Source organism: Rhinolophus hipposideros (assembly GCF_964194185.1).
Source record: "Rhinolophus hipposideros genome assembly, chromosome: 11".
Lineage (NCBI taxonomy): Eukaryota > Metazoa > Chordata > Mammalia > Chiroptera > Rhinolophidae > Rhinolophus > Rhinolophus hipposideros.
Window position 1 is genome coordinate 51457683 of NC_138057.1, and position 20120 is coordinate 51477802.

Below are 20120 nucleotides of genomic sequence, written 5' to 3' on the forward strand. Positions count from 1 at the left end.
CTCTGCTTTTAGGAAATGAGAAGGACTAAAGCCACTGCTTCCTGAGAAGGATTCCTGTAGCCCTTTCTTCTACCCAGATCTCAAGTCATAAAGTAGATGATATTGGGAGAGGGCATCTTAGACAACCAGCACTCAACTGAATCAGACAGCTGTGAGACTTCCCACTCAAGTATATGTAGTAGGCAGACAACAGATCGATAAAGAGATTTTACTCAACACAATAAAAGGAGAAACAGGAAAACTGGGGCCACAATCGAAGTCAATGCTTTGTTGGTGAAGGGGTTGGGGAGTCCTCTGGAACCAGATGGCAGTAACTAGGCCAAAAATTTTTCAGGACTATCACCAACCTCTCCAAAGCCAGAGTTATATAGGAATGGTCAATTCCAGTCACATTCCCCAAGGATAGTAAACAGAAAGCCCTCCCCACATAAAGATGGCCCACTGGGACCCCAGCTCAGACACTTCAAAACATGGCAGCTACAGGTCACAAGGCTCTGGCAGAGATGTCCGAAATTCTCCAAGAAGGGTTTCACGGTCAGGAGGTTGGATCCAGCTCAAACATGTTTCAAGGTATAGGGGGAGTGACCTGGAGAGCAAGAAGAGTGGACCTAAGACTGAAGGTTGGGCCATTCCCTCTTTTTCATTCACCACCACCCAGGAGGCCCGAGGACTCCAGGACACCAAGTGCCCCTCAGCCCCAATCCACCAGGCCTCAGTCTTACCATGTAGAATTTTCCTGTGGCAACTTAGTTTGGGCCTCCAGCCTCCGCCAGAGAGCAGTGGCCTCATCCCTCCGATTCAGCCTCCTCAGAGTCTGAAGCAGGTGAAAGGAAGCGTCTCGATTACCTGTAGCGCCACCCATAGTACAGAGCCTTAGAACTTGACACAGCCTTAAGCATCAATTTATAAAAAGGGAAACTGAGGCATACAGTGGGGAACTTTCTTGCCTACAGCCACACATTGAACCAAGAGTAGACCATTCCCAATCATTCCTAGCTCTAAGTACTGCCTGCCCAGGACAAAGGGCTCAGCTGACCCTCCGTACTCCTGCCCAACACTCTACCAGTGCAGTCACTAGCTTTGTGTCTAAGGACATTGGGAAGACTGGGGAACTCCTGAAAGGCCTTCATGTACACTCGTGTATGTGTTGTATGTGTCTGCACACCTGGGTATATCCCTAAATATATATAACACAACTCTATTCACCCCTCGTATCTGGAAACATCACTCTTACATTTATCCCCAAGTATCTCCCCTATGGGCCTCTCTGTCCTGGTGCATCTGTGCATAGCTGATGTCATGCAAGCACACATACCTGGGCACACCTGCACACTGAGGAGGAAGTCCTGTAGCGCTTTGGCATCCTGGCCACTAGCCACCCACTCCAGTCCACGACTAATCAGAGCTGCTGCCCGAAGCTGTTGTAGTGCCACATTTGACGAACATCCCTGCTCACAGTTAGAAGCAGGCCCTGGGGACCACCCCGAAAATCAAGAAGTGTGTTCCCAGCCACACAGTCACCAAAACCCCAGGTCTCCCTGTATCTCGATGTGGAACCCCTTTCTCTGAAATACCCTGGTGGGCTGGGACACATGGAAACGGAACCAATATCCACTACCACCACATCCAGGAGGGAAGAGAAAAATGGAGTCTAGATTACCTTGTTCTTTGTCCTTAGGTGGGGCCTGGAACAGCAGCTCAAGGCACCTGAAGTGGGACATAGAGCAGAGGTGAAGAAGAGTCATCCTCAGAAACTCTGGGGTGAGTAGGTAAGAATGGAGCTCACCAATTCAGGTCCCAATCAGAAAATTATCCCTCCACACTTTCCCTAGGGCCCTGGTTGGCTTCCTGGGCTCACCGGCTAAATTCACTAATTGCCTCTTTTTGGGCCCCCAGTTGCACCCATGCTTGGCCCTGAAGCAAGTAGGTGGCAGAGACCCAGGGTGGGCAATGTGGCGACTTCTTGGTTCCTTTTCTGGCATCTTCCCACAGCCAGGGCATCTTTGGAAGCAGAGATGATGTGCGGCTGAGCAACTCCTCACATACAGTCAAAGCATCCTGGGCTCGGCCTGCCTGGATCAGCGCTGCTGCTGCCTCCAAAAACACCTCAGGCATACAGGGCCCTGGGGGACAGGGGGGTGGGGAAAACTGGGGTGGGAGAAGGATGCAGTGTCTTAAAAAGACATGAACCACCCCCCCCCAACCTCTTCACCAGGATCTGGTACCACACGGAGATCACCCATTGCTAGCTGCCCTAGACGCCTTACTCTGGGAAGCCTTCCAGGTTTGACCCCCCCAGATTGGACAGACAGAAGAGCAGAGGAAACAAAACAGAAAACAGTAATTCTGCTCTACTCCAAAAAAGATTCCAACCCTCTCCTACCCCAACTGCAGAGAAACTTGAAGACGTACTCACCGTTTTTGGCTCCGAGCCATCCAGCAACAGAGCCAGAAGGTCTAAGTAATGTTCGGCAGCATCCTCTGCCCTGAGAAGTCATAGCCCATGAGCCTCACTTTAGGCCCTTGCAGGGTCCCCCCAAGGGATGTTAGCTAATGGAAGGATGCTCTGAGGAGTGGGGAGTGGGGGGTCTTGAGGCTCCAACCCTGGCTCAGTGTGGATCTGCCTTATTTACAGAACGGACTTGGGAGGAGACTTCAGAGTTTTAAAGATACAAGTCAGTGTTTGGCGTTAGAGTCCTCAGTTCAGGTCCAGTGGCAAGGCAGGAGGCTGAGGAGTGGGGCCCTATGTCCCGCCACCAACTCGTCCAATTTCCCCCACCCCAACTCACGAGAACATAAGCATAGTCACACCCCAGGGGAGGCATCAGAAGTAGGAAGAGGAGCTCACATGAGCAAGGTGAAACCTCACCTTCCCTTCTGTAGGCATCGGCTTGCTAGCAGGTGCTTGACTTGGCTCTGTGTGCCACAGTGAAGGGGTGAGGCTGGGTCAGGTCGTGGGAGTAGCAACTCGACCTCAATAAGAAGATGGGGGACTTCAGAGCTAGGAGTGACACTCAAGGCCTAAAAGGGACAAAAGAAGAAAGTACATCTATAATCTTTGGGACCAATATTTCCTTCTACTTATACCTTGATTAGTCTCCCCAACACAAGCACCTCAGCAATTCCCATGTCTTCATGTGGCACATAGTTCCTTACCTCAACCAGAAGCTCCAGACTCTCTAGCTCTGCCACTGTGTTCCCCAGTTGCCGATATAGCCTGGAGGCCTCCAAAAGTGGGGGACCCCAGTTTGATCCCCCTTCCAGTGCTGCAACCAAGTACAGCAGAGCTCTCTGTGGATTGCCCTAGCAGGATGAGAGGACACAAGCCTCAGCCCAGCCTCCCAATGGAAAAAGGTGTCCATAACACTTGTGGTTTCCCCAACCCACCCTAGGACTGTCTTTACCATCTTACGGAGACAGGTCCCCAGGGCCGTGTACACCTGGACCAACACAGGCCGTGAGCACAGTCCTGAGGCTGCTTCATGCAGACTGCTCAGTGCCCTTGGCAGACTCCCTGTGATCAGTTCCTGGAGGCCTGAGGGCAATTAGGGTATGAGCTTAGAGAGGCCCACAGGGCATGGGGGTGCGGGGCTGGGGGAGTCAGGTTGGGTGGAGGTAATGATGGGGAACAAGAGCACAGAGCTCTGTTAAGCTAAACAGGACATAACAGGAAAGGCATTAACCTAGAGGCCCTTTAAGGTGGGAAGTGGGGAGGAAAGAATGAATCAGATTGCTAACTGACCTTGGCGAAAGGCAGCTGCTGTTAGAAGGACATCCCTCAAGCCCTGGGCATCCTGCAGGGTCAGTGGGGCATCTGACTCCTTAGCTGGGGGGCTCCAAGTTTTAAGAAGCATCAGCAGATCCTCAGAGGCCCCACTCTGGGGAGAGAAGGACCATTAGAGACTCTAAGCCTGAAACGATTTCTTCTGTCTCAGCCTTCTCTGGCTGTATCTTGAATTCAAGGGTCCTCCTGAGTCCTGTTCCCTCAATTATAAGAGGTATATAACTGTGGGGCAAGGATAAAGGGAGGAAGAAAAACCTGGGGCAATGATAATCTATTTTCATGCACCTCTTAGGATAAGCCCATGAGGACACAGGGCAAGGACACGGTTTGGGTTAGTGATGAAAAAACTGAGGCTAGGAAGTGACTTCAGCAAAGTCATGAGAGTCCTAACCCTACCTGAGATCACTAAGCTGTTTTAAAAACATTCTCAAGAGAATCCCCAATGAGGGTCCGACCAGAGCAAGGTTATCTAAGAGTCCCTGACAGACCCAGGTCTTCTGACCACCAACCCCGCAGCCTTTCCAGCACAGATTGATGCTACTACAGCTGGGAGGGGTGGGAAGAGGGAAAAGACCTTTAGATCCAGGTCACTTCCTGAATTACCTGGCTGCCAATCAGGGTCTGCAGCAGGAGGGTCAGGTCCCCAAGACAGTCTGTGCTCAGCCAGAGGGCAACCTGCAGGCCAGCCAGGTGATGAAGCGCAGGCAGCAGCTCCAGCAGAGTGGAGGAAGCATGGAGGATGGAGTTCCACAGTCCCGTGAGCCCCTGTTCCAGCCTGGGCCCCAGCTGCTCCTGGGTCTCCAGCACTGTAGAGTACACACACACACACACACACAGCTGAGGTAGGACCTCATCTCTGACTTTCCTTTTCTGCAGGAGCCCAAAGGTCACAAAGGTGCTCCTGGTCTGAGGACGACATAGAGGATCAGAGAAGGGCATCTCTCTGTGGAGATGACAGATTATGTTGCTCCTCCTGTGCCCCTGCAAGGACTTAAACTCAGACTGAGGCTGGCAGGGGCATGGGAGGCAATCTCTGGCCCTCACCTCTCTCTAGGCCCCGTTGGATATCCTGCGCCTGGTCTTCAATGAAACCCTGGGCCAGGCTTGCCCTCAGGGTAATGAAGTTGCAGGTGACAGTCAGTTCCAAGGGGAGAACAGGAACAGCTGCAGGGAGCCCTGGAGCAACAAATGCTGGTCTCACAGCCTGCTCCCCCATGAAAGATTCTCTGAACAAGATCCCAACCCAGAGATTACCCCACCTCAACCAGAATGGCTGCAATAAAGAACCCACCCTTTGGACAGTAACTTTGGAAAGGACAAAAAGTTCTCCAAATTAGACCATCCTGGAAACCACTTCTTCAAATGCTGCTGTTGTGTGTGTGTGGGTGTGTATAATGAGATTCACCTGTACAAAGACGATTTCACTCCAGTCCTGTCTTTGCCTGAAACAGGGCCCCCTGCCTCCTGAATAATCACCTCAATCTCAGAAATGCAGAAGAGAACTGGTCTCTGCTGTGGAGGAGGGGAACTGACCATCCCGGGTAGGACCCTGCTTACCCTGCAGACAATGGAGGAGTCCCCTGAGCCCTTCCAGTGCATCTTGAGCCAACCGCTGTCGCCTCAGAGGCAGACGGGAGTCTTGAGCCACCTGCCAAATGTGGGATGGAATGTAACTAAGGATCAATCCTTTCCTCTCCCTTTGCAGCAGTGGCAAGGGATGTCATTCTCCTGTCATTTCTACCGTTAGGGGTAGGTCAAGCTCAGCGCCTCCGAACGGGGGCTGGGGTAAATTCATTGCAAACCTTCTTTCTGCTATTTTAGGGCTGCAAAGCGAGGGTCCCAGCAACCGCCGCGTTACCTTGGCCTGTCGAACTAGCTGGTCATTCTTTTCCCGCCACAGATCCAGGCAGTTGGCTGGTGGCACTGAGGTACCCAGAGGAGTCTGGTGGGACATGGTGGCTGAAGCTGGGCCCCGACACCTGGAGAGGGCTGCTGAAAGGTAAGCCTGGCCCCGCCGAAGCCCCGCACCCCGCCGCGTCTCCTTTACTGCCCTCGGGGTCCCAGCCAGGACGACCTGCCTTTTCAAAGAGAAATGTACTCTCTCCTCGCCGCCTGGAGGGGCTTCCACACTCGCCTCTCCCACACTCGCCTCTGGTTGGCCGGGACAGCACAACTCTCGGCTGCGGTTGGTCGCCTTCAAGGGATTGTCCCGGCGGGAAACTCAAGGAAGCTATGAATCCAGACAGACCCGTGAGGAAAGCGGAGGCAGGCCAGGGACGGGAGGGCTGTCCGAGGCCGGAGGCATAAATTTATCGTTCCGCCTGCTCGGCCCTCGCCGAGGACCAGAGCCCCAGGCTCTGTAAGCAGAACCCCAGGCTCGGCCCTTCCCTCGCAGCCACACTTCCAGGGGTGTTGGCTTCCCCCGCGCGGAGGGCAGGCTCGCGCGATGCATGCTGGGAGTCGTAGTGCCGCCCAGAGCCGCCTAAAAATCACGGCTGTGGCAGAAAAAGTGTCTCCAAAAGGGACTGACGGGAGACCATGGCCCTCAGGTAATCCACCTGTCCTTTCTCTGCTCACCGTGGAGCACCAGCATGCTCTACCGCACGCTGTCTGACTGCGGGCAGCTGGGCTCTTGTGCTTGTGCAGCCTGCACTACCCTCAGGTATCTGCCCAATCCTGTCAACAAATGGAGCTAGGATAATAGGATGTAAAAACAAAATTAAAATAAAAGTACGACTACTACCATACATAAAATAAAGTCAAAATGGATAAGTTGGACTTCATTAAAATTAAAAACACTTGGGGGCAGTGCATGGCTCAGTTGGTTAGAGCATGAGCTCTTAACAACAAGGTTGGCGGTTCAATTCCCACATGGGATGGTGGGCTGTGCCCCCTGCTGTAGTCATACAACAGCCTAGCCAACTGCCCCCCCTCCCCTTCATTCCTTAGGGAAAGAAGAGCCTGTAAGACTGTGCCTTTCTGGGACTCTATTCCATCCTTATGTTTACACCTTATGTCTGTCTGTCTGGTCCCCAAAAGATGGTTTGCAGCCAAAGACGGGTAAGATATCTCACGGTAGATACAACCTAAGCCATGCGGAACCCAGTGGGGACCCCTAATGAGCTGCCTTAGAAAATCCGGGAAGGAGCCTTGCCTCCCATTCCCCCTGTTTGGGAAAGTCTGTTGCCGGCTCTGGCTTTTCCTTGCACCTGTTTGTGAGAGAAGTCATGAAGACAATAAAGATCAGTTATCTCCACTTATCTCAACGGAGCTGTTACAATATGAGAGACTTGACCCTGAGAAGGTACATACCTTAGGTAAGGCATGGGATCTTGTGCTTCAGCTGTTTACAGACAAAGGGTGATTGAAATAAACATTTTTCTGCTATGATGTATGAGTCTCACAGACTATGTAAGAAACAATGTTACTTTCTTGTATTTGTATACCTATCAACAAAAAGCTCCAGTTGGCCTTATTCTGGGTTCCAGTCCTCTGAGACTGAGAGACCCCTGGCCTTCTGAGAGATTTAACTGCATTAAGTCTCTGTTTGTTTCTTTCTTAAAAACTTAACCCAAACCGCCCCTTCTTGCACCCTCACTGCCCATGTTGCACTGGACGCGACACCCTGCAACTAAGTTGAAAAGGGCTGCTGGACTTGGAGCTGAGCTGGTTCCTCCACAACTAAATTGAAGGACAACGACTTGACTTGCAGCTGATGAGCCCTGGGAAAACACTGTTCGCCAATATTCTCCAATAAAAAATTTTTAAAATTAAAAACACTTGTGCTACAAAAACACCAAGAACATTCAACCACAAAGTGATAAATATTATTTGCAAACCATATGCTTCCATATGGATTTGTATCCACAATATGTAACTCTCAAAGCTTAACAATAAAACGTATTTAAACCATTCTAAGACAGGCAGAAAAATATGAATAGACGTTTTACCAAAAAAGATATATGAATGGCTAAGAAGCGCTTAAAAAGATGCTCAACATCATTAGCCATTAGGGAAATACAAATTAAAACCATGAGCTACCACTATGCACATACGAGGTACGATCACAAAATACGGTGAATATTTAAAAATAATGATTACAGTAAAAGACACATTGCCATTAATTCCTCTCAAAATACTCCCCCTCACTTCGAACACACTTGTCCATCCCATTATTCTTGCCACTTTCTGAAGCAGTTGTGGGCATCTTCTTTCGTGTTTGTCTTTAGTTGCGCTGTTGTGGCTGCCTCAATATCCTGAATTGATTCAAACAATTTTCATTTCATGGTCATTTTGACATTGGGGAAGAGCCAGAAGTTCCATGGTGCTAGATCGGGGAATAAGGTGGATGAGGACACACTGTGATGTTTTTATGTGACAGAAATTTCTGTACCAGAAGCAATGTGTGACATGGAGCATTGTCATGATGGAGGATGAAGTAAAGACACTTACAAAAGAGGACTTCAGAACTGCTTCAGAAAGTGGCAAGAATGATGGGACAAGGGCATTGGAAGCAACACCCTTATTGCCATTAATCCCCCATATTTTGAGAGGGATTAATGGCAATGTATTTTTTCTGTAACAAATTTTTTTTATTTAAACATTCACCGTATGTTTTGATCGCACCTCGTTACACACATAGAATGGTTACAACAAAAAAGCAGATAATACCAAATCATATGGATGTGGAGAAACTGGAACCCTCATACATTACTGGTGGGAATATACAATGGTACAGTTAATTTGGAAAACAGTTTGGCAGTTTCTTGAAAAGCTAATCAAAAATTTACTATATGACCCAGCAATTCCACTCCAAGGAATCCTCCCAAGAGAAATAAAAACATATGTCTACACCAAGACTTGTATACAAATGCTCATAGCAGTTAAAAATATATGTTCACAATAGCTAAAACTTAGAAATAATCCAAATGTCCATCAGTTGATCACAGCCATACAATGGAATATATGACTCAACAATAAAAAGGGGCAAAAAGCAATATACGCACCAATATGGGTGAACCTCACAATCATTATTCTAAGTCAAAGAAGCCAGACCAAAAGACCACACATTGCATGATTCCATTTATAAAAAATGTCCAAAAAAGACAAATTTATAAAGACCAAAAAAAAAAAAACACAGATCAGTGGCGTGGGGTGGGATTGGGAGTTGATTGTAAACAAAGTACGGAGAATTTGTGGGAATGATGAAAATTTTCTAAAACTAAATTGTAACACTTGACAGTGGTTTCTTACATGATATGAAAAGCACAAGCAACAAAAGAAAAAATAACATGAATTGAACTTCATCAAAACTTAAAAATTTTGTGCTTCAAAGGACACTACCAAGAAAATGAAAAGAAGCCAACCCATAGAATGGATAGAATATCTGCAAATCACATATGTGATAAGGGACTTGTATCTAGAACATATAAACAATGCTTATGACTCAATAATAAAAAGATAGCTCAATTAAAAAAGACAAAAAATCTGAATGGACAGTTCTTCAATAAACACAAGAAAGATGTTCAACATCAATAGTCATTGAGTATAGAAACTAAAACCACAATGAGATACCACTTCATACCCTCCAGGATGGTTAGAATCAAAGATGGATAACAGTAAATACTGGTATGGCTGTGCAGAAATTGGTACCCTCATACCCTGCTGGTGAAAATATAAAATGGTGCAGCGGCTCTGGAAAACAGAGTGGCAGCTCCTCAGAAAACAAACAAACAAAAACACACAGTTTAACTTTTTAAACAACTTTAAACTTTTTAAAAACAATTCCTCAAAAAGTTAAACATATAGTTATCACATGACCTTGCAATTTCACAATATAACGCTAGGTATATACCCAAAAGAAATGAAAACATATGTCCAAACAAAAAGTTGTAAATGGATGTTCATAGCAGCATTATTCATAATAACCAAAAGGTGCAAACCCAAATATCCATCGATGGATGAATACACAAAATGTAGTAATACCCATTCAATAGAATATTTGGCCATAAAAAGAAATAAAGCACTAATACATGCCGCAACATGAAGAACCTTGAAAACAGTAGGCTGAGTTTAAAAAGTGACAGAAAAGGCCACGTATGTGATTCCATTTATATCAAATATCCAGAATAGGTAAATCCTTAGAAACAGAAAACAGATTTGTGGTTGTCAGAGGCTGGGGACAAAAGGAGTTAGGGAGTGACTGCTAATGAGTGATTTCTTTTGGGGGTGATGGAAATGTTCTGGTAATAGTGATGATGGTTGCACACTGTAAATGTACTAAATGGATTGTACGCTTTAAAATGGTTTATTTTATGATGTGAATTTTACCTCAATTTAAAAAAATATGAACTACTGATCCATGCTACTATATGGATGAACCTCGAAAATATGCTGAGTGAAAGAAGCCAGTCACAAAAGATCATGCATTATATGATCCCATTTTTATGAAATGTCCAGAATAGGCTAATATAGTCATAAAGTGGATTAGAGGTCACCTACGGTTAGGGGTACAGGTGGGGAGGAGTGGAGTGTGATAGGAAAGAGTATCTTGTTTCTTTATGGGTTCATGAAATGTTTTAAGGTTGATTGTGGTAATGGTTGTACAACTCTGTGAATATATTAATTATTGAATTATAATTCAATTCGTCATTGAATTATACACTTTAAATGGGTAAATTTTATGGTGAGTTGTAAAGCTCTTTAAAAAAAAAAAAGAAACCATAAGTTAGTATGGAATGGGCTCTTTGATATCAAAAGGCAGGGATAAGAATTTTTAGTGTAAATCAATGTGCTAACATATCTTTCTCTAAAAGAATCTTGTAGATAGATCAGTAGAAAAGGAAACAGTGGTTGGCAGATCAGTGGATTATCCTTAGGCTCCAGGGAAAGGGGCTCCTGCACAGAAAAAGCAGGGGAGGGGGGATCCTGAGGACAGGATGAAGGACTGGAGTCTGAAGTCCTTCCAATGGTTGCAACACATGGAGCTTCTCACAAAGGCACTGTCTGTTCACTAAATGATGCTTGGGAGTTGTGTCCACCAGATTGAGAAAGGGGAAGGAGCTTTTTTCGAATTCACTTTACAGGCAAGCCGAGGCCTAACTTCCCCCTTGCATTATTAAACCTATTCCTGCCAGAGTCACCAATGTCCTATCTTCTAATTGCCTGAAACAGTACACACTTTCATCATCTTTCTATTTGACCTTTGTAGCGCTAGGGACTGTTAGCCATTAATAATTAGAACTCCAGAGGGGTAGTAGATTGTGAGAGGTGTAAATGTCTAACTATTGCACTGTTTTGTACACCTGAAACTAATAAAACAATAATTAGAACTCTTCCTTTAGCTACCACAGCAGTGAATGCCTTTACTTCACAATCACTGCTACTCAGCTTCTCTTCTTCCTCCTGCCAAATAAAGGTAGGTGCTATCCCACAGTTTTAACGTCTGTTCTTTCAGTGGTCTCATCTCCCCGTTCTGGGTACTCTCAAACCTCAAGCTCCAGTCCTGACCGTTCTCCTCAGAACCTCTTCCCCACTCCTTGAATAGACATTTCCACAGGGATTTCATGCTAGCACTTCCACATGACACAGTAGTGAAGAGAGGGCACAGGAGATATGCAGAAGGATCATTGGATTCAGTTTTGGCTTCAAGTTAGGAATAATCAATGGGATAAGGTGGATGCTTTAAGCTGGGCAAGTAGGCCTGATAAAAGGCAACACAGACTGAAAAGCCAGGGAGGCCTCCATAGACATGAAGAGCAAAGGGTGTTCTGGAGTGAAAGAACACAGTAGAGGAGGAGACAGTCCTTTTGGGGCTTTAGACAGTGAAAGCCTGTGCTCCAAGGTGCCTGGGTTTGTCTTTTTAGCTGTCTCTGTCAACAGTTAAAGCATAAGAATTTAATATGCAGCACGGCAAAGGAAAATGGCAGGTGGGATAATAGCAGGAAAATGGCAGGTGGGCAAATGGCAGGAATGATTTGAAAAGAGCTGGGGGAAGAGAATTCACACAACTCCAACCATTTCCCAAAGGTTTACAGGTGCAGCCAGGTCTGCAGAAGATGGCTGATCCCATCTGTGCCCAGGAGGAAGGGAGACTGACCCTCCATTAGTCCCTATAGGACAGTGGGGGCTCCCCCACATCTCAGACACACATATTTATTATTTTATTCCACTTTGGAGACTACCCCCCAGTCCCTCAGACGCATCCAAAGCAAGAGTTAGGGATCAGGCCACACTATGATTTTTAATTATAAAATAATGAAGTCCCAGATGCTAGGAGCTCCTGCTGCTTGGTGGTACGAGGTGTGGCTGAGCCTCTCTTGCAGATGATCCAGCACCCGTATAGGCCAGACTAGATTGTTCTCCAGCTCTCCGCATGGCCAGGAGCCAGCATATAAGCCTAGGCTACCTCTGTTGGGCCAGAACTAGCTGCCGGAACCAGGAGCTTACTGCACCATCCACTCGCATCACCAAAGCTAGGCCCAGGAAAAGTCCCACACTGCTCACAATGAAGCCCATGGCCTCAAAAATGAACCTGCAAAGAAAGGTGGAGAATATCAGGGCACACTGAGAGTAGGTCTAGAGCCTTTTCCCTGCTGAGGCAAAGCCTTGTCCACCCGAGATGTTCATTCTTTGCTCCAAGCTTCACACTCCCCAACACCTCTACTTCTCAAGCAAATCCACTCACTTGGGGGCAAACACCTTCCAGACCATGAGATGCCTGCGGAGGACAGAGGCTGCCAAGGCACAGGCCAGAATCTAAGGGATGAGAGGAGTCAAGTTACTTGGGAAGGGAAGGAGGAATCAGGTCAAAGAAAGAGGTGCTGTAGGCCCCTGTGAATAATGGGGAGTAGGAAAGTAGTGTTTGTTAGTAGAAAAAAACCTGGGCTTGGACAACCACTTAGGAGACCTAATTCTTTTCCTGGCCTCACCATGACTCACTGTGTGACCTTGGGCAAGCATTATCCACCTGTGCTGCTAACACTTAGACTCTGCCTCCCAGGGTGGAGGAAGATGTCACAGTCACACCTTTCTGAAGGAAAGGAGGAAGATCCATGACCACAGCTTGGGAAAGAATCCTGGCCATCGCCTCAGCTTTTCCAGTCTGAACACCAAGGGAGTAATCCCCAAATAAAACCAGCAGGTTCCAGATCTAGCTTGTACAGAGCAAACAATCTAAGACTAGGCTGAAGGAGAGCCAGGTTCAAGTTTCAACACTGTCATTTGAGGCCACTGCCCTTGGGCAACCACTTCACGTATCTTTACCTCAGTCAAGACTCTCTCCCAGGGTTTTGGCAAAGTATGAAAGAAAGACTGTGATGTACACACATGAGAAAAGGTAACTAACTCCGTGATCTCTCCCCTGCACCCACCTGAACACCAAGGACAAAGAGGTACTTGAGGCCCAGCTGCAGCAGCGCCGCGTTGAAGTGGTGAGGGGCATCCCGGAGCCGCATCTCCATCAGAGGCTCTTCCTCCTCTTCAGGCCTGACTCTGGCCTCAGATTCATTCCCTGGGGGCTGCCGCCTCTTCCGGGACCCTTGACTCTCACACAGGAAGGGCCAGAGCAGGAGCAATGGGCAGCCTACTGCCTCAGACGAAGGCAGGGCCAGAATTAATGGAGGACCCAGGGACCAGTCCACCCTGGCCCCCGACCACGGTGGTTGGCTCAGCCTCCAATTAGCATAAGCCAAAGGATGCTGAAGATCCAACAAAATCACATCTCCCCACTCAAATCCAGGGGTTTCCTTTCCTTCTACAAAGCCAGAGTCGACAACGGAAACAAAGGAGGAATGAGGAAGTACCTGCAAAGAGGAGGTGGGAAGCAAAGGTGTTGGCTCCCACCAGCAAAGCAGGCAGCCAGGTGGAGGAGCCATGACCCTCTGGGAATCCCACGAAGGCTGCGTGCCAATGGATGGCTGGAAAGACAGGCTGGTGGCCCGTGGAGTAGAAGGTCTGTGTGGCCATGAGGGCCCAAGCAGAGACTGACTGCCATGGCACAGTAAAAGGACCTGGGGGAAGAGATACGCCTCTTTACAGTCATACCCAGTCTCTAATCCATTGTCTACTGCCCCACGGTCACACACGCCTACTACTTCAGTGCTAATTCTCATATACCCATCACTCCAACCTCCTGAAGTCAACTCTCTGTCACTCTAATTCCATCTGTGGCACAAAGCCCCATTATTCTAATCTGAACCCCACTGTGGTCACTCTCTTTCTCATATACACACAACTCACTATGATATTATATACTCATAATTCACCACTCCCATGACTGGAAAATCAGAAAATGCGCTCATGAGGATGCAGTATTTCCTTTAGAAATGCATCTTGGAGTGCATTTCATCAAGAAATGACTTCTTGTCTTCCTCCTCCATGAACCTTGCTAGCTCCAGGAGCCAGTGGGAGGAATCAATTAGTTTGGTTATAGCAAATAAAGGAGAAGACATCAGAGAGACCCTCCCAACTGTGTTGAGCGTGAGACCATGTTAGGGTGAAGAATCTGAAGAGTAACACCTCCCTGAAAACAAGAGGGGCCAAACTCACATCCCAAATATCCTTGGATGAATCAGGGCTAAGATATATACTTACCAGGGCTGGTGATGGGTATCCCAGCAGCAAGCAGATGCAGGAGAAGGAAGCTCTGCAGAAACAGAAGCAGGAACACAAGGCTTATGCGCTCTGCGTGCAACAGCAGAAGTGGGAAGGCCAACAGGGTGAGGGCCATGACCATAGCAGCTGAGTAGACACTCCCCAACTGATAGGCAGCCACAGTCAGGGGGCCCTGAGATTTGCTTCTCTCCAGCCGGCCCCGGAACTCCTCCTGCATATGTCGGTAGATTTGAGGAACCACATAATCCAGGTCAGCCTGAGAAGTAGGGGGGCCTGAGAAAGGAGTGAGGACAGTCCTGGTCCTTGGAGTACCTACTGTAGCCTTCGCCAGCACTGTGATGGGCCTCCAGAGCAAAAGCATGAGCCCTGAAGCAGCCAACCCTGCCACTGCCCTAGGCAGCACAGATGATGCACCAGCAACCAGCGCCCGGAGACGTGGTGGTGCTTCATCTGCCCCTGATGCCAGTGCCCAGTAGGCAGCAGTTCCTAGGACCATTAGGGGCAGCCCCCAGCGCACAAAGAGCACAGAAGGCTCAGGGCTCTTGAGATTAGCATAGCGGCAAAGCCACAGGCGCACAGCAGCTAACAGGGCCACCAGCGCCCCCACGCAAACTCCATACCACAAATTCTTGGCTCGACCACCCACAATGGATGCCAAGGGACTCAGCCAGGGAGAGGAGTGGCAAGCAGGTGTCTCTTCAGGGCAGCGATGAAAAAGCCCAGCTAGCCTTATACATAAAAGCAACCCAACTCCTAGCCCTAGGGCATGCATGCCATTGTGCCGTGGGGGGCCTGTTGGGGCTGAAAAGCCAAGGCGGGGTGTTGTGAATAGCTTAGGTGGCAGCAGCTTGCCCTCCCAGTGAAGCTGGGCAACCAGGAGCAAGATGAGTGAGCCCAAAAGGAAGCGGGTGGCTCTGGCCTCTGCTACAACAAAGCTGTCAGAGAATAAAGCAGCAAAGCGAATGAGCAGGAGTAATAGGACAGGCCCAGGGATGGGAAGCAGGGCTGCCAGGGGCCTCTTGGACCCCCAACTAGCCCAGGCTTTCCACAGAAAAGGCAGGAGTGAGCCCACTGCAGCCATGGCCCCTAGAACCACTGGATCCAGCTTCAGGCCAGCATATGCCAGGAGTCCAGCACACACTACGACCCCAGCCAGACCCCAGGTCATGGGCACTAGGAGGAGAAGGTGGAGGCAGAAGCCTGGGGCTGTTGCCCACTGGGATACCAACAGGCAGAGAAAGCAGGCAGCAGCCAAGAGAGCAGCACCCCCTGCCATGCGGACCAGAGAGAAACGAGCCCACGACTCAATGCACATGGCCCGAACTCCCCGCAGGAACTGCTGCAGCTCAGTAATCACAGTCTGGAGTGCTGCCTCGGTCCCCTGGGGGCTCTGTAGAAGCCGCTGGTAGTCAGCAGAGGCCTTGGAGAAGAGGTCATGCAGCTGATGAAGCTCCTTAACTTGGAGGTCTTGAGCAGCAGCTGAGTAGGTGTGAAGAAATCGGGACACCTGGCATAAAAGGTCAGAGGCCAAGGGGAACAGGTCAGGTATAAATTGGGACAGAGGCAAGGATAGGTATTACAAAACGGGGTACCTAGAAATCAGGGGCCCAAACTGTCCAGGACAGGGGAGAAGGGGGGGGGCAATGGAAGGAGAACATGGCTATGGAAGGTGGAATTAAGACTGAACAAAGGATAAGAGTGCATCACTATGCTTCTCCCAGGCCCTCTCTACTTCTGTCACCTGGAAGCCCAGCCCGTTACCTGCCTGCTGGGCATTGACGTGGAGAGCTGAGGCTTGGGCCAGAGCTGAGGAGTGAGGCTGGGTGTCTTCGACCTCTGAGAACAGCTCAGCTATCACCTCTCCGATGTTCCCAAACGGGATGGGCAGGCCCAACAGCAGGGCCAGTGTAGGTACAAGGCTGATTTGAGGAACTACCTCTGGCTCCTAGAGGACAAACACAGGGGTCAACAGGTTCACCACAGAGCTGAAGTCAGTGTTTGGAATAGAAGACATAAGGGGGTGGGTGAGAAATCAGAGTGGGGGATGCCGAGCGTCATGAATTTGGGGGCCTAAAATATAGGGATCCATAAGGATGCCGTGGTCATGATGCAGGCTGACTACCTGGAGACAACACAAAGCACAGCTCAGGCCTCACCTCTGGTGGGTCCCTGGGGAAGAGGGCTGTGGGACTGTACAGAAAAAGTGCAGTCGAGATCTCCAGTTCACTGTCCCCTCCATGGTCTCCATTCTTGGTCATCCCGTGGTCCCCAATCACCACCAGCAGTGTGTCATTCTCCAGACGCTCCACAACCTCCCTGGGGACCAAGAAAGGTGTCAGGGGGTAGGGATGGATAAAGACTTTTCTCAGGGGCCCATTCACCCCCAGCAATAGTAGGGCCTAGACTTTTGGCAGAGAGATACCTCTTCAGTAATAATCCTACTACCCAAAGCTACACACGGACCTACTCAAGATGGATGAGGCCTCTAACTTCAGAAAAAGACCTAGAGAAGACAGAATTCAGCCAGGAAAGAGGATCTAAGGTAAGGACTTTTTTTTCTTGGGACCATATGTCCTAGGATTCTCAGACACAAACCCAATCCCCCAGCCAATATCCCACACTCACTGGATCACCTGGTCCATTTGGCTAAGTTTCTTGGCCATTTCAGGGTGGTGAGGGCCATGCTTGTGGCCACAGTGATCCACACCCAGGAAGTGAGCAATCAGCACGTCCCATTCACCACTGTCCACTGTGAAGGGGAGAACACTGAGCATAGGGGACTAAAGCCCACTCCTCAAACCCAGCCAGGCTCTGATGTTCCTATGTCCAGGGACATAAACCCAGGCCATTGCACACACGGGAAACTCAAAATTTGTGGACTGAAGCAGCCCTTCCCAGCTCCCAGCTTTAGGCCTGCCTCTGGCCCCATGCTTACTAGTTGGGTAGAGGTGTTCCAGGATGCCATTGTCCACTGTGTGTAGGTCTCTGACATTGAAGGATGGGAAGAAGAAAGCCTGGGAGAAAACTCCAGGAAAAAGATCTTTCCAGGTATCATCTCCCATGAAGACCACACGCCTTCCTGCAGGGACATAAGAGTGGGTCACAGCCTGAGCAGGAGTCAGGGCAGAGGAAAAGGAGAAGGCCCTTTAAACACCCGTCAGAAGTCCCAACTATGCACTCTACGGCACAGAAATTCCATCCAGCAATAATAATAATAATAATAATAATAATAATTATTATTATTATTATTATTTTAAAGATTTTATTGGGGAAGAGGAACAAGACTTTATTGGGAAACTGTACTTCCAGGACTCGTTTCCAAGTCAAGTTGTTGTCCTTTCAGTCTTAGTTGTGGAGGGCGCAGCTCAGCTCCAGGTCTAGTTGCTGTTGCTAGTTGCAGGGGGCGCAGCCCACCATCCCTTGCAGGAGTTGAACTGGCAACCTTGTGGTTGAGAGCCCACTGGCCCATGTGGGAATTGAACCGGCAGCCTTTGGAGTTAGGAGCACGGAGCTCCAGCCACCTGAGCCACCGGGCTGGCCCCCATCCAGCAATTCTTTATCCTTCAAAGTCTAAAATTTTCTACCAGGAAACTTCCCGATAGCCATACTCCACCCAGACCTCTCACTCCTTGTTCCTACAGAAGGCTCTTCTAGTTCTCAGTCTCTGGCTATCTCTGCTGCTGTGTTTCCTGGGTGTATACTGCTTTTTGCATGTCAGTGAATGGACAGGGCCTGACCCTCTGCTCTCTCCTCCACACTTATGAGGGTATCCAGACCCACATCTCTCCTCTTCATCTCTCTCCTGCCCCTTTACTGAGAATGCCCCAAAAGTAAAACCAACACCCCATGCAGATTAGAAATTCCAGGACAAAGCCTAGGCCTGGTCTCATTCTCCTCCCCTGTCCTCCCACACCATAGTCAAGCATGCAGCGGGACACCCAAAGTTCTGGCTCTCTGACTTCTGAAAAATTTGCCAAAGGACTTCTGGCCTCCAGAGAAACCCAGACTGACCTGCACTGGTGAACTGCTTAATGAGATTGTCTTCCACGATGGCGTAGCTGGCAAAGTTACTGCCAGCGTCGATAAAGGTAGGCAGCGAGCCAGTGGTGAGGGCCTTAAGGCGCTGCATGGTAGTGGTGGGGGGATCAGCCTTAGATTGGTAGAGCCTGGCATGGTGGGGCTGAGTCTCGAGGATCCTCCGCAAGGAGCCCATTTTGCCCAGGAAGGGCAGGGAGACAGAAGGCTCCCCAGGAACATATGAGCGCTGTGGCTGGACAAAGTCAAATCGCAGAGCATCTATCAGCACCAACACAACGCGGGAGAATCGGGAAGCCATCCAGCAGGCCCCGGGCTCCCCTCGGCTCCCCCATGGCAGGGACCCAGGGCCAGGGGGCTCTTGGCAGCTGCTATGGTTGGTGAGCTCCAAACGGGTGAGCAGAAAGCCACTGGTGAAGAGGGCAATGCCCGCGTAGAAGAGGAAGCAGACCCAGACCAGGAAGAGCAGCACTGAGATCTTCTGCATCCTGGTGGCGGCGGGGGAAGGAATTCATCACTGTGGGACCAAGAACCATTGGATATTCTGGTGCCTCAGTACAAAGCCCGGCTAGAATCACTTACTCTTGGAAACCTTCCTGAAGATAAACAGTTCCATAGTCAAGCCAATACGAAGTTCCTATCCACCAGTTACACCAGTGTTTCTGAAGGTGAAATCTGTAGACTATGGGCACCAACCCGGAATGGCTATTAAAAATGCTGATTTCCAGGCCGTACCCCAGATCTACAGAATCAGGATCTTTGGGGGTGGGGCATAGGAATTTGCACATGTACTCCAGGAGATCCTAATGATGAAAAACACAATCCACAAGGGAAACTTATTCCAAGTGGTAGACTGCTCTCTGACAGCCTGTTTCTTCGCCTCCTTGCCAGTTTCAACACCCCTGGGGTGGCCAGGGCTCGCAGCCGCAGAGAAGCCCTGCGGGCCGGGTGATGGCACCACCAGAAGCGGACCGAAGGGACGAAGGGGAGGAGTCACACTCCGCTTCCGAACAGCCAGGATCGCCAGGAGACCAGAGGCGCGACCTACCCCGCGCAGCACCGCAGAGGCGTGGGGTCCAGAGCCGGTTGGGCCTCGCCGGGACCCAGTCGTAGGGAAGGCTCTGCCTCCTCCGGTGGCTACACGACGTCCGCCAGGACACCTGACCCCGGTGCTGGGCACGCTAGGCTGTGAGCTGGGGACTAGTTCCCTTACTTCGGGGTGACGATACTGTAAGCGGGTTCTCGGAGACCCCGGCTCACCTTCAACAGCACCCGGAAGTGCAGCGGCGGCACCTGCGGCCTGGTACCACAGACGTGCAGGTGCCGGACAGAGCGGCCCGCGGGGCGCCATCGCCACCTGTCGGCACCACCGAGGAAGTTCGGAAAGGAGCGCAGGGCTAGCAAGAGGTAGAGTTTAATGGGAGGTAATAGTAATTTAGAATTGGGAGCAAAAACCTAAGCCAGAAGACGAGTTCAGGAAACCACTGTCCATTCTTAGGTAAGACTAAGAACTAGACCTCTGAAATCAAACCGCTCGAACCCTAGCTCCTCCACTCACTGTCACTGGGCATTATCTAATCTGTAAAATAGCGATAAATAATAATTATTTCCCCCTTTTTGCTTAGCTTACTCCAACTGATAGATTTTATTATTCCTTCTCTCCAAGTCTCTCACTGCATCTTACAAC

At 49.4% G+C, this 20120-nt stretch overlaps 3 protein-coding genes across 8 annotated transcripts; all 3 read right to left on the reverse strand.

The window, feature by feature from the left end:
* Nucleotides 1–189: 189 nt before the first annotated feature.
* FANCG (FA complementation group G) lies at nt 190–6212 on the reverse strand. Of its 5 annotated transcripts, none has more exons than XM_081067746.1 (15): nt 5919–6212; nt 5643–5763; nt 5342–5432; nt 4829–4960; nt 4388–4590; nt 3743–3878; nt 3405–3535; nt 3157–3303; nt 2870–3021; nt 2417–2486; nt 1859–2148; nt 1661–1707; nt 1316–1471; nt 723–846; nt 190–586 (listed from the first exon to the last, which is right to left on the reverse strand). In XM_081067746.1, exons 2-15 carry the CDS (start codon nt 5736–5738, stop codon nt 478–480), a joined length of 1884 nt encoding a protein of 627 aa, XP_080923872.1. In that variant the 5' UTR covers nt 5739–5763; nt 5919–6212; the 3' UTR covers nt 190–477. The 5 variants fall into 5 exon arrangements, 4 of the variants coding, with proteins under 4 accessions (XP_080923872.1, XP_080923871.1, XP_080923870.1 ...); XM_081067745.1 differs by having other exon boundaries at nt 5643–5773; XM_081067744.1 differs by having other exon boundaries at nt 5863–6212.
* Nucleotides 6213–7535: 1323 nt separating this feature from the next.
* On the reverse strand, nt 7536–19715 carry PIGO (phosphatidylinositol glycan anchor biosynthesis class O). Of its 2 annotated transcripts, XM_081067748.1 has the most exons (10): nt 18410–19715; nt 17334–17477; nt 17024–17147; nt 16555–16714; nt 16164–16343; nt 14378–15905; nt 13588–13794; nt 13156–13370; nt 12471–12541; nt 9534–12317 (listed from the first exon to the last, which is right to left on the reverse strand). In XM_081067748.1, the coding sequence occupies exons 1-10, from the start codon at nt 18918–18920 to the stop codon at nt 12188–12190; spliced, it is 3270 nt and encodes a 1089-aa protein (XP_080923874.1). In that variant the 5' UTR covers nt 18921–19715; the 3' UTR covers nt 9534–12187. The 2 variants fall into 2 exon arrangements, with proteins under 2 accessions (XP_080923875.1, XP_080923874.1); XM_081067749.1 differs by lacking the exon at nt 12471–12541 and having other exon boundaries at nt 7536–12317; nt 18410–19035.
* On the reverse strand, nt 19176–19918 carry LOC308505475 (uncharacterized protein; the record flags this gene model as incomplete). Its single annotated transcript, XM_081067753.1, has 1 exon — nt 19176–19918. Exon 1 carries the CDS (start codon nt 19782–19784, stop codon nt 19176–19178), a length of 609 nt encoding a protein of 202 aa, XP_080923879.1. The 5' UTR covers nt 19785–19918.
* Between the last annotated feature and the right edge of the window lie 202 nt (nt 19919–20120).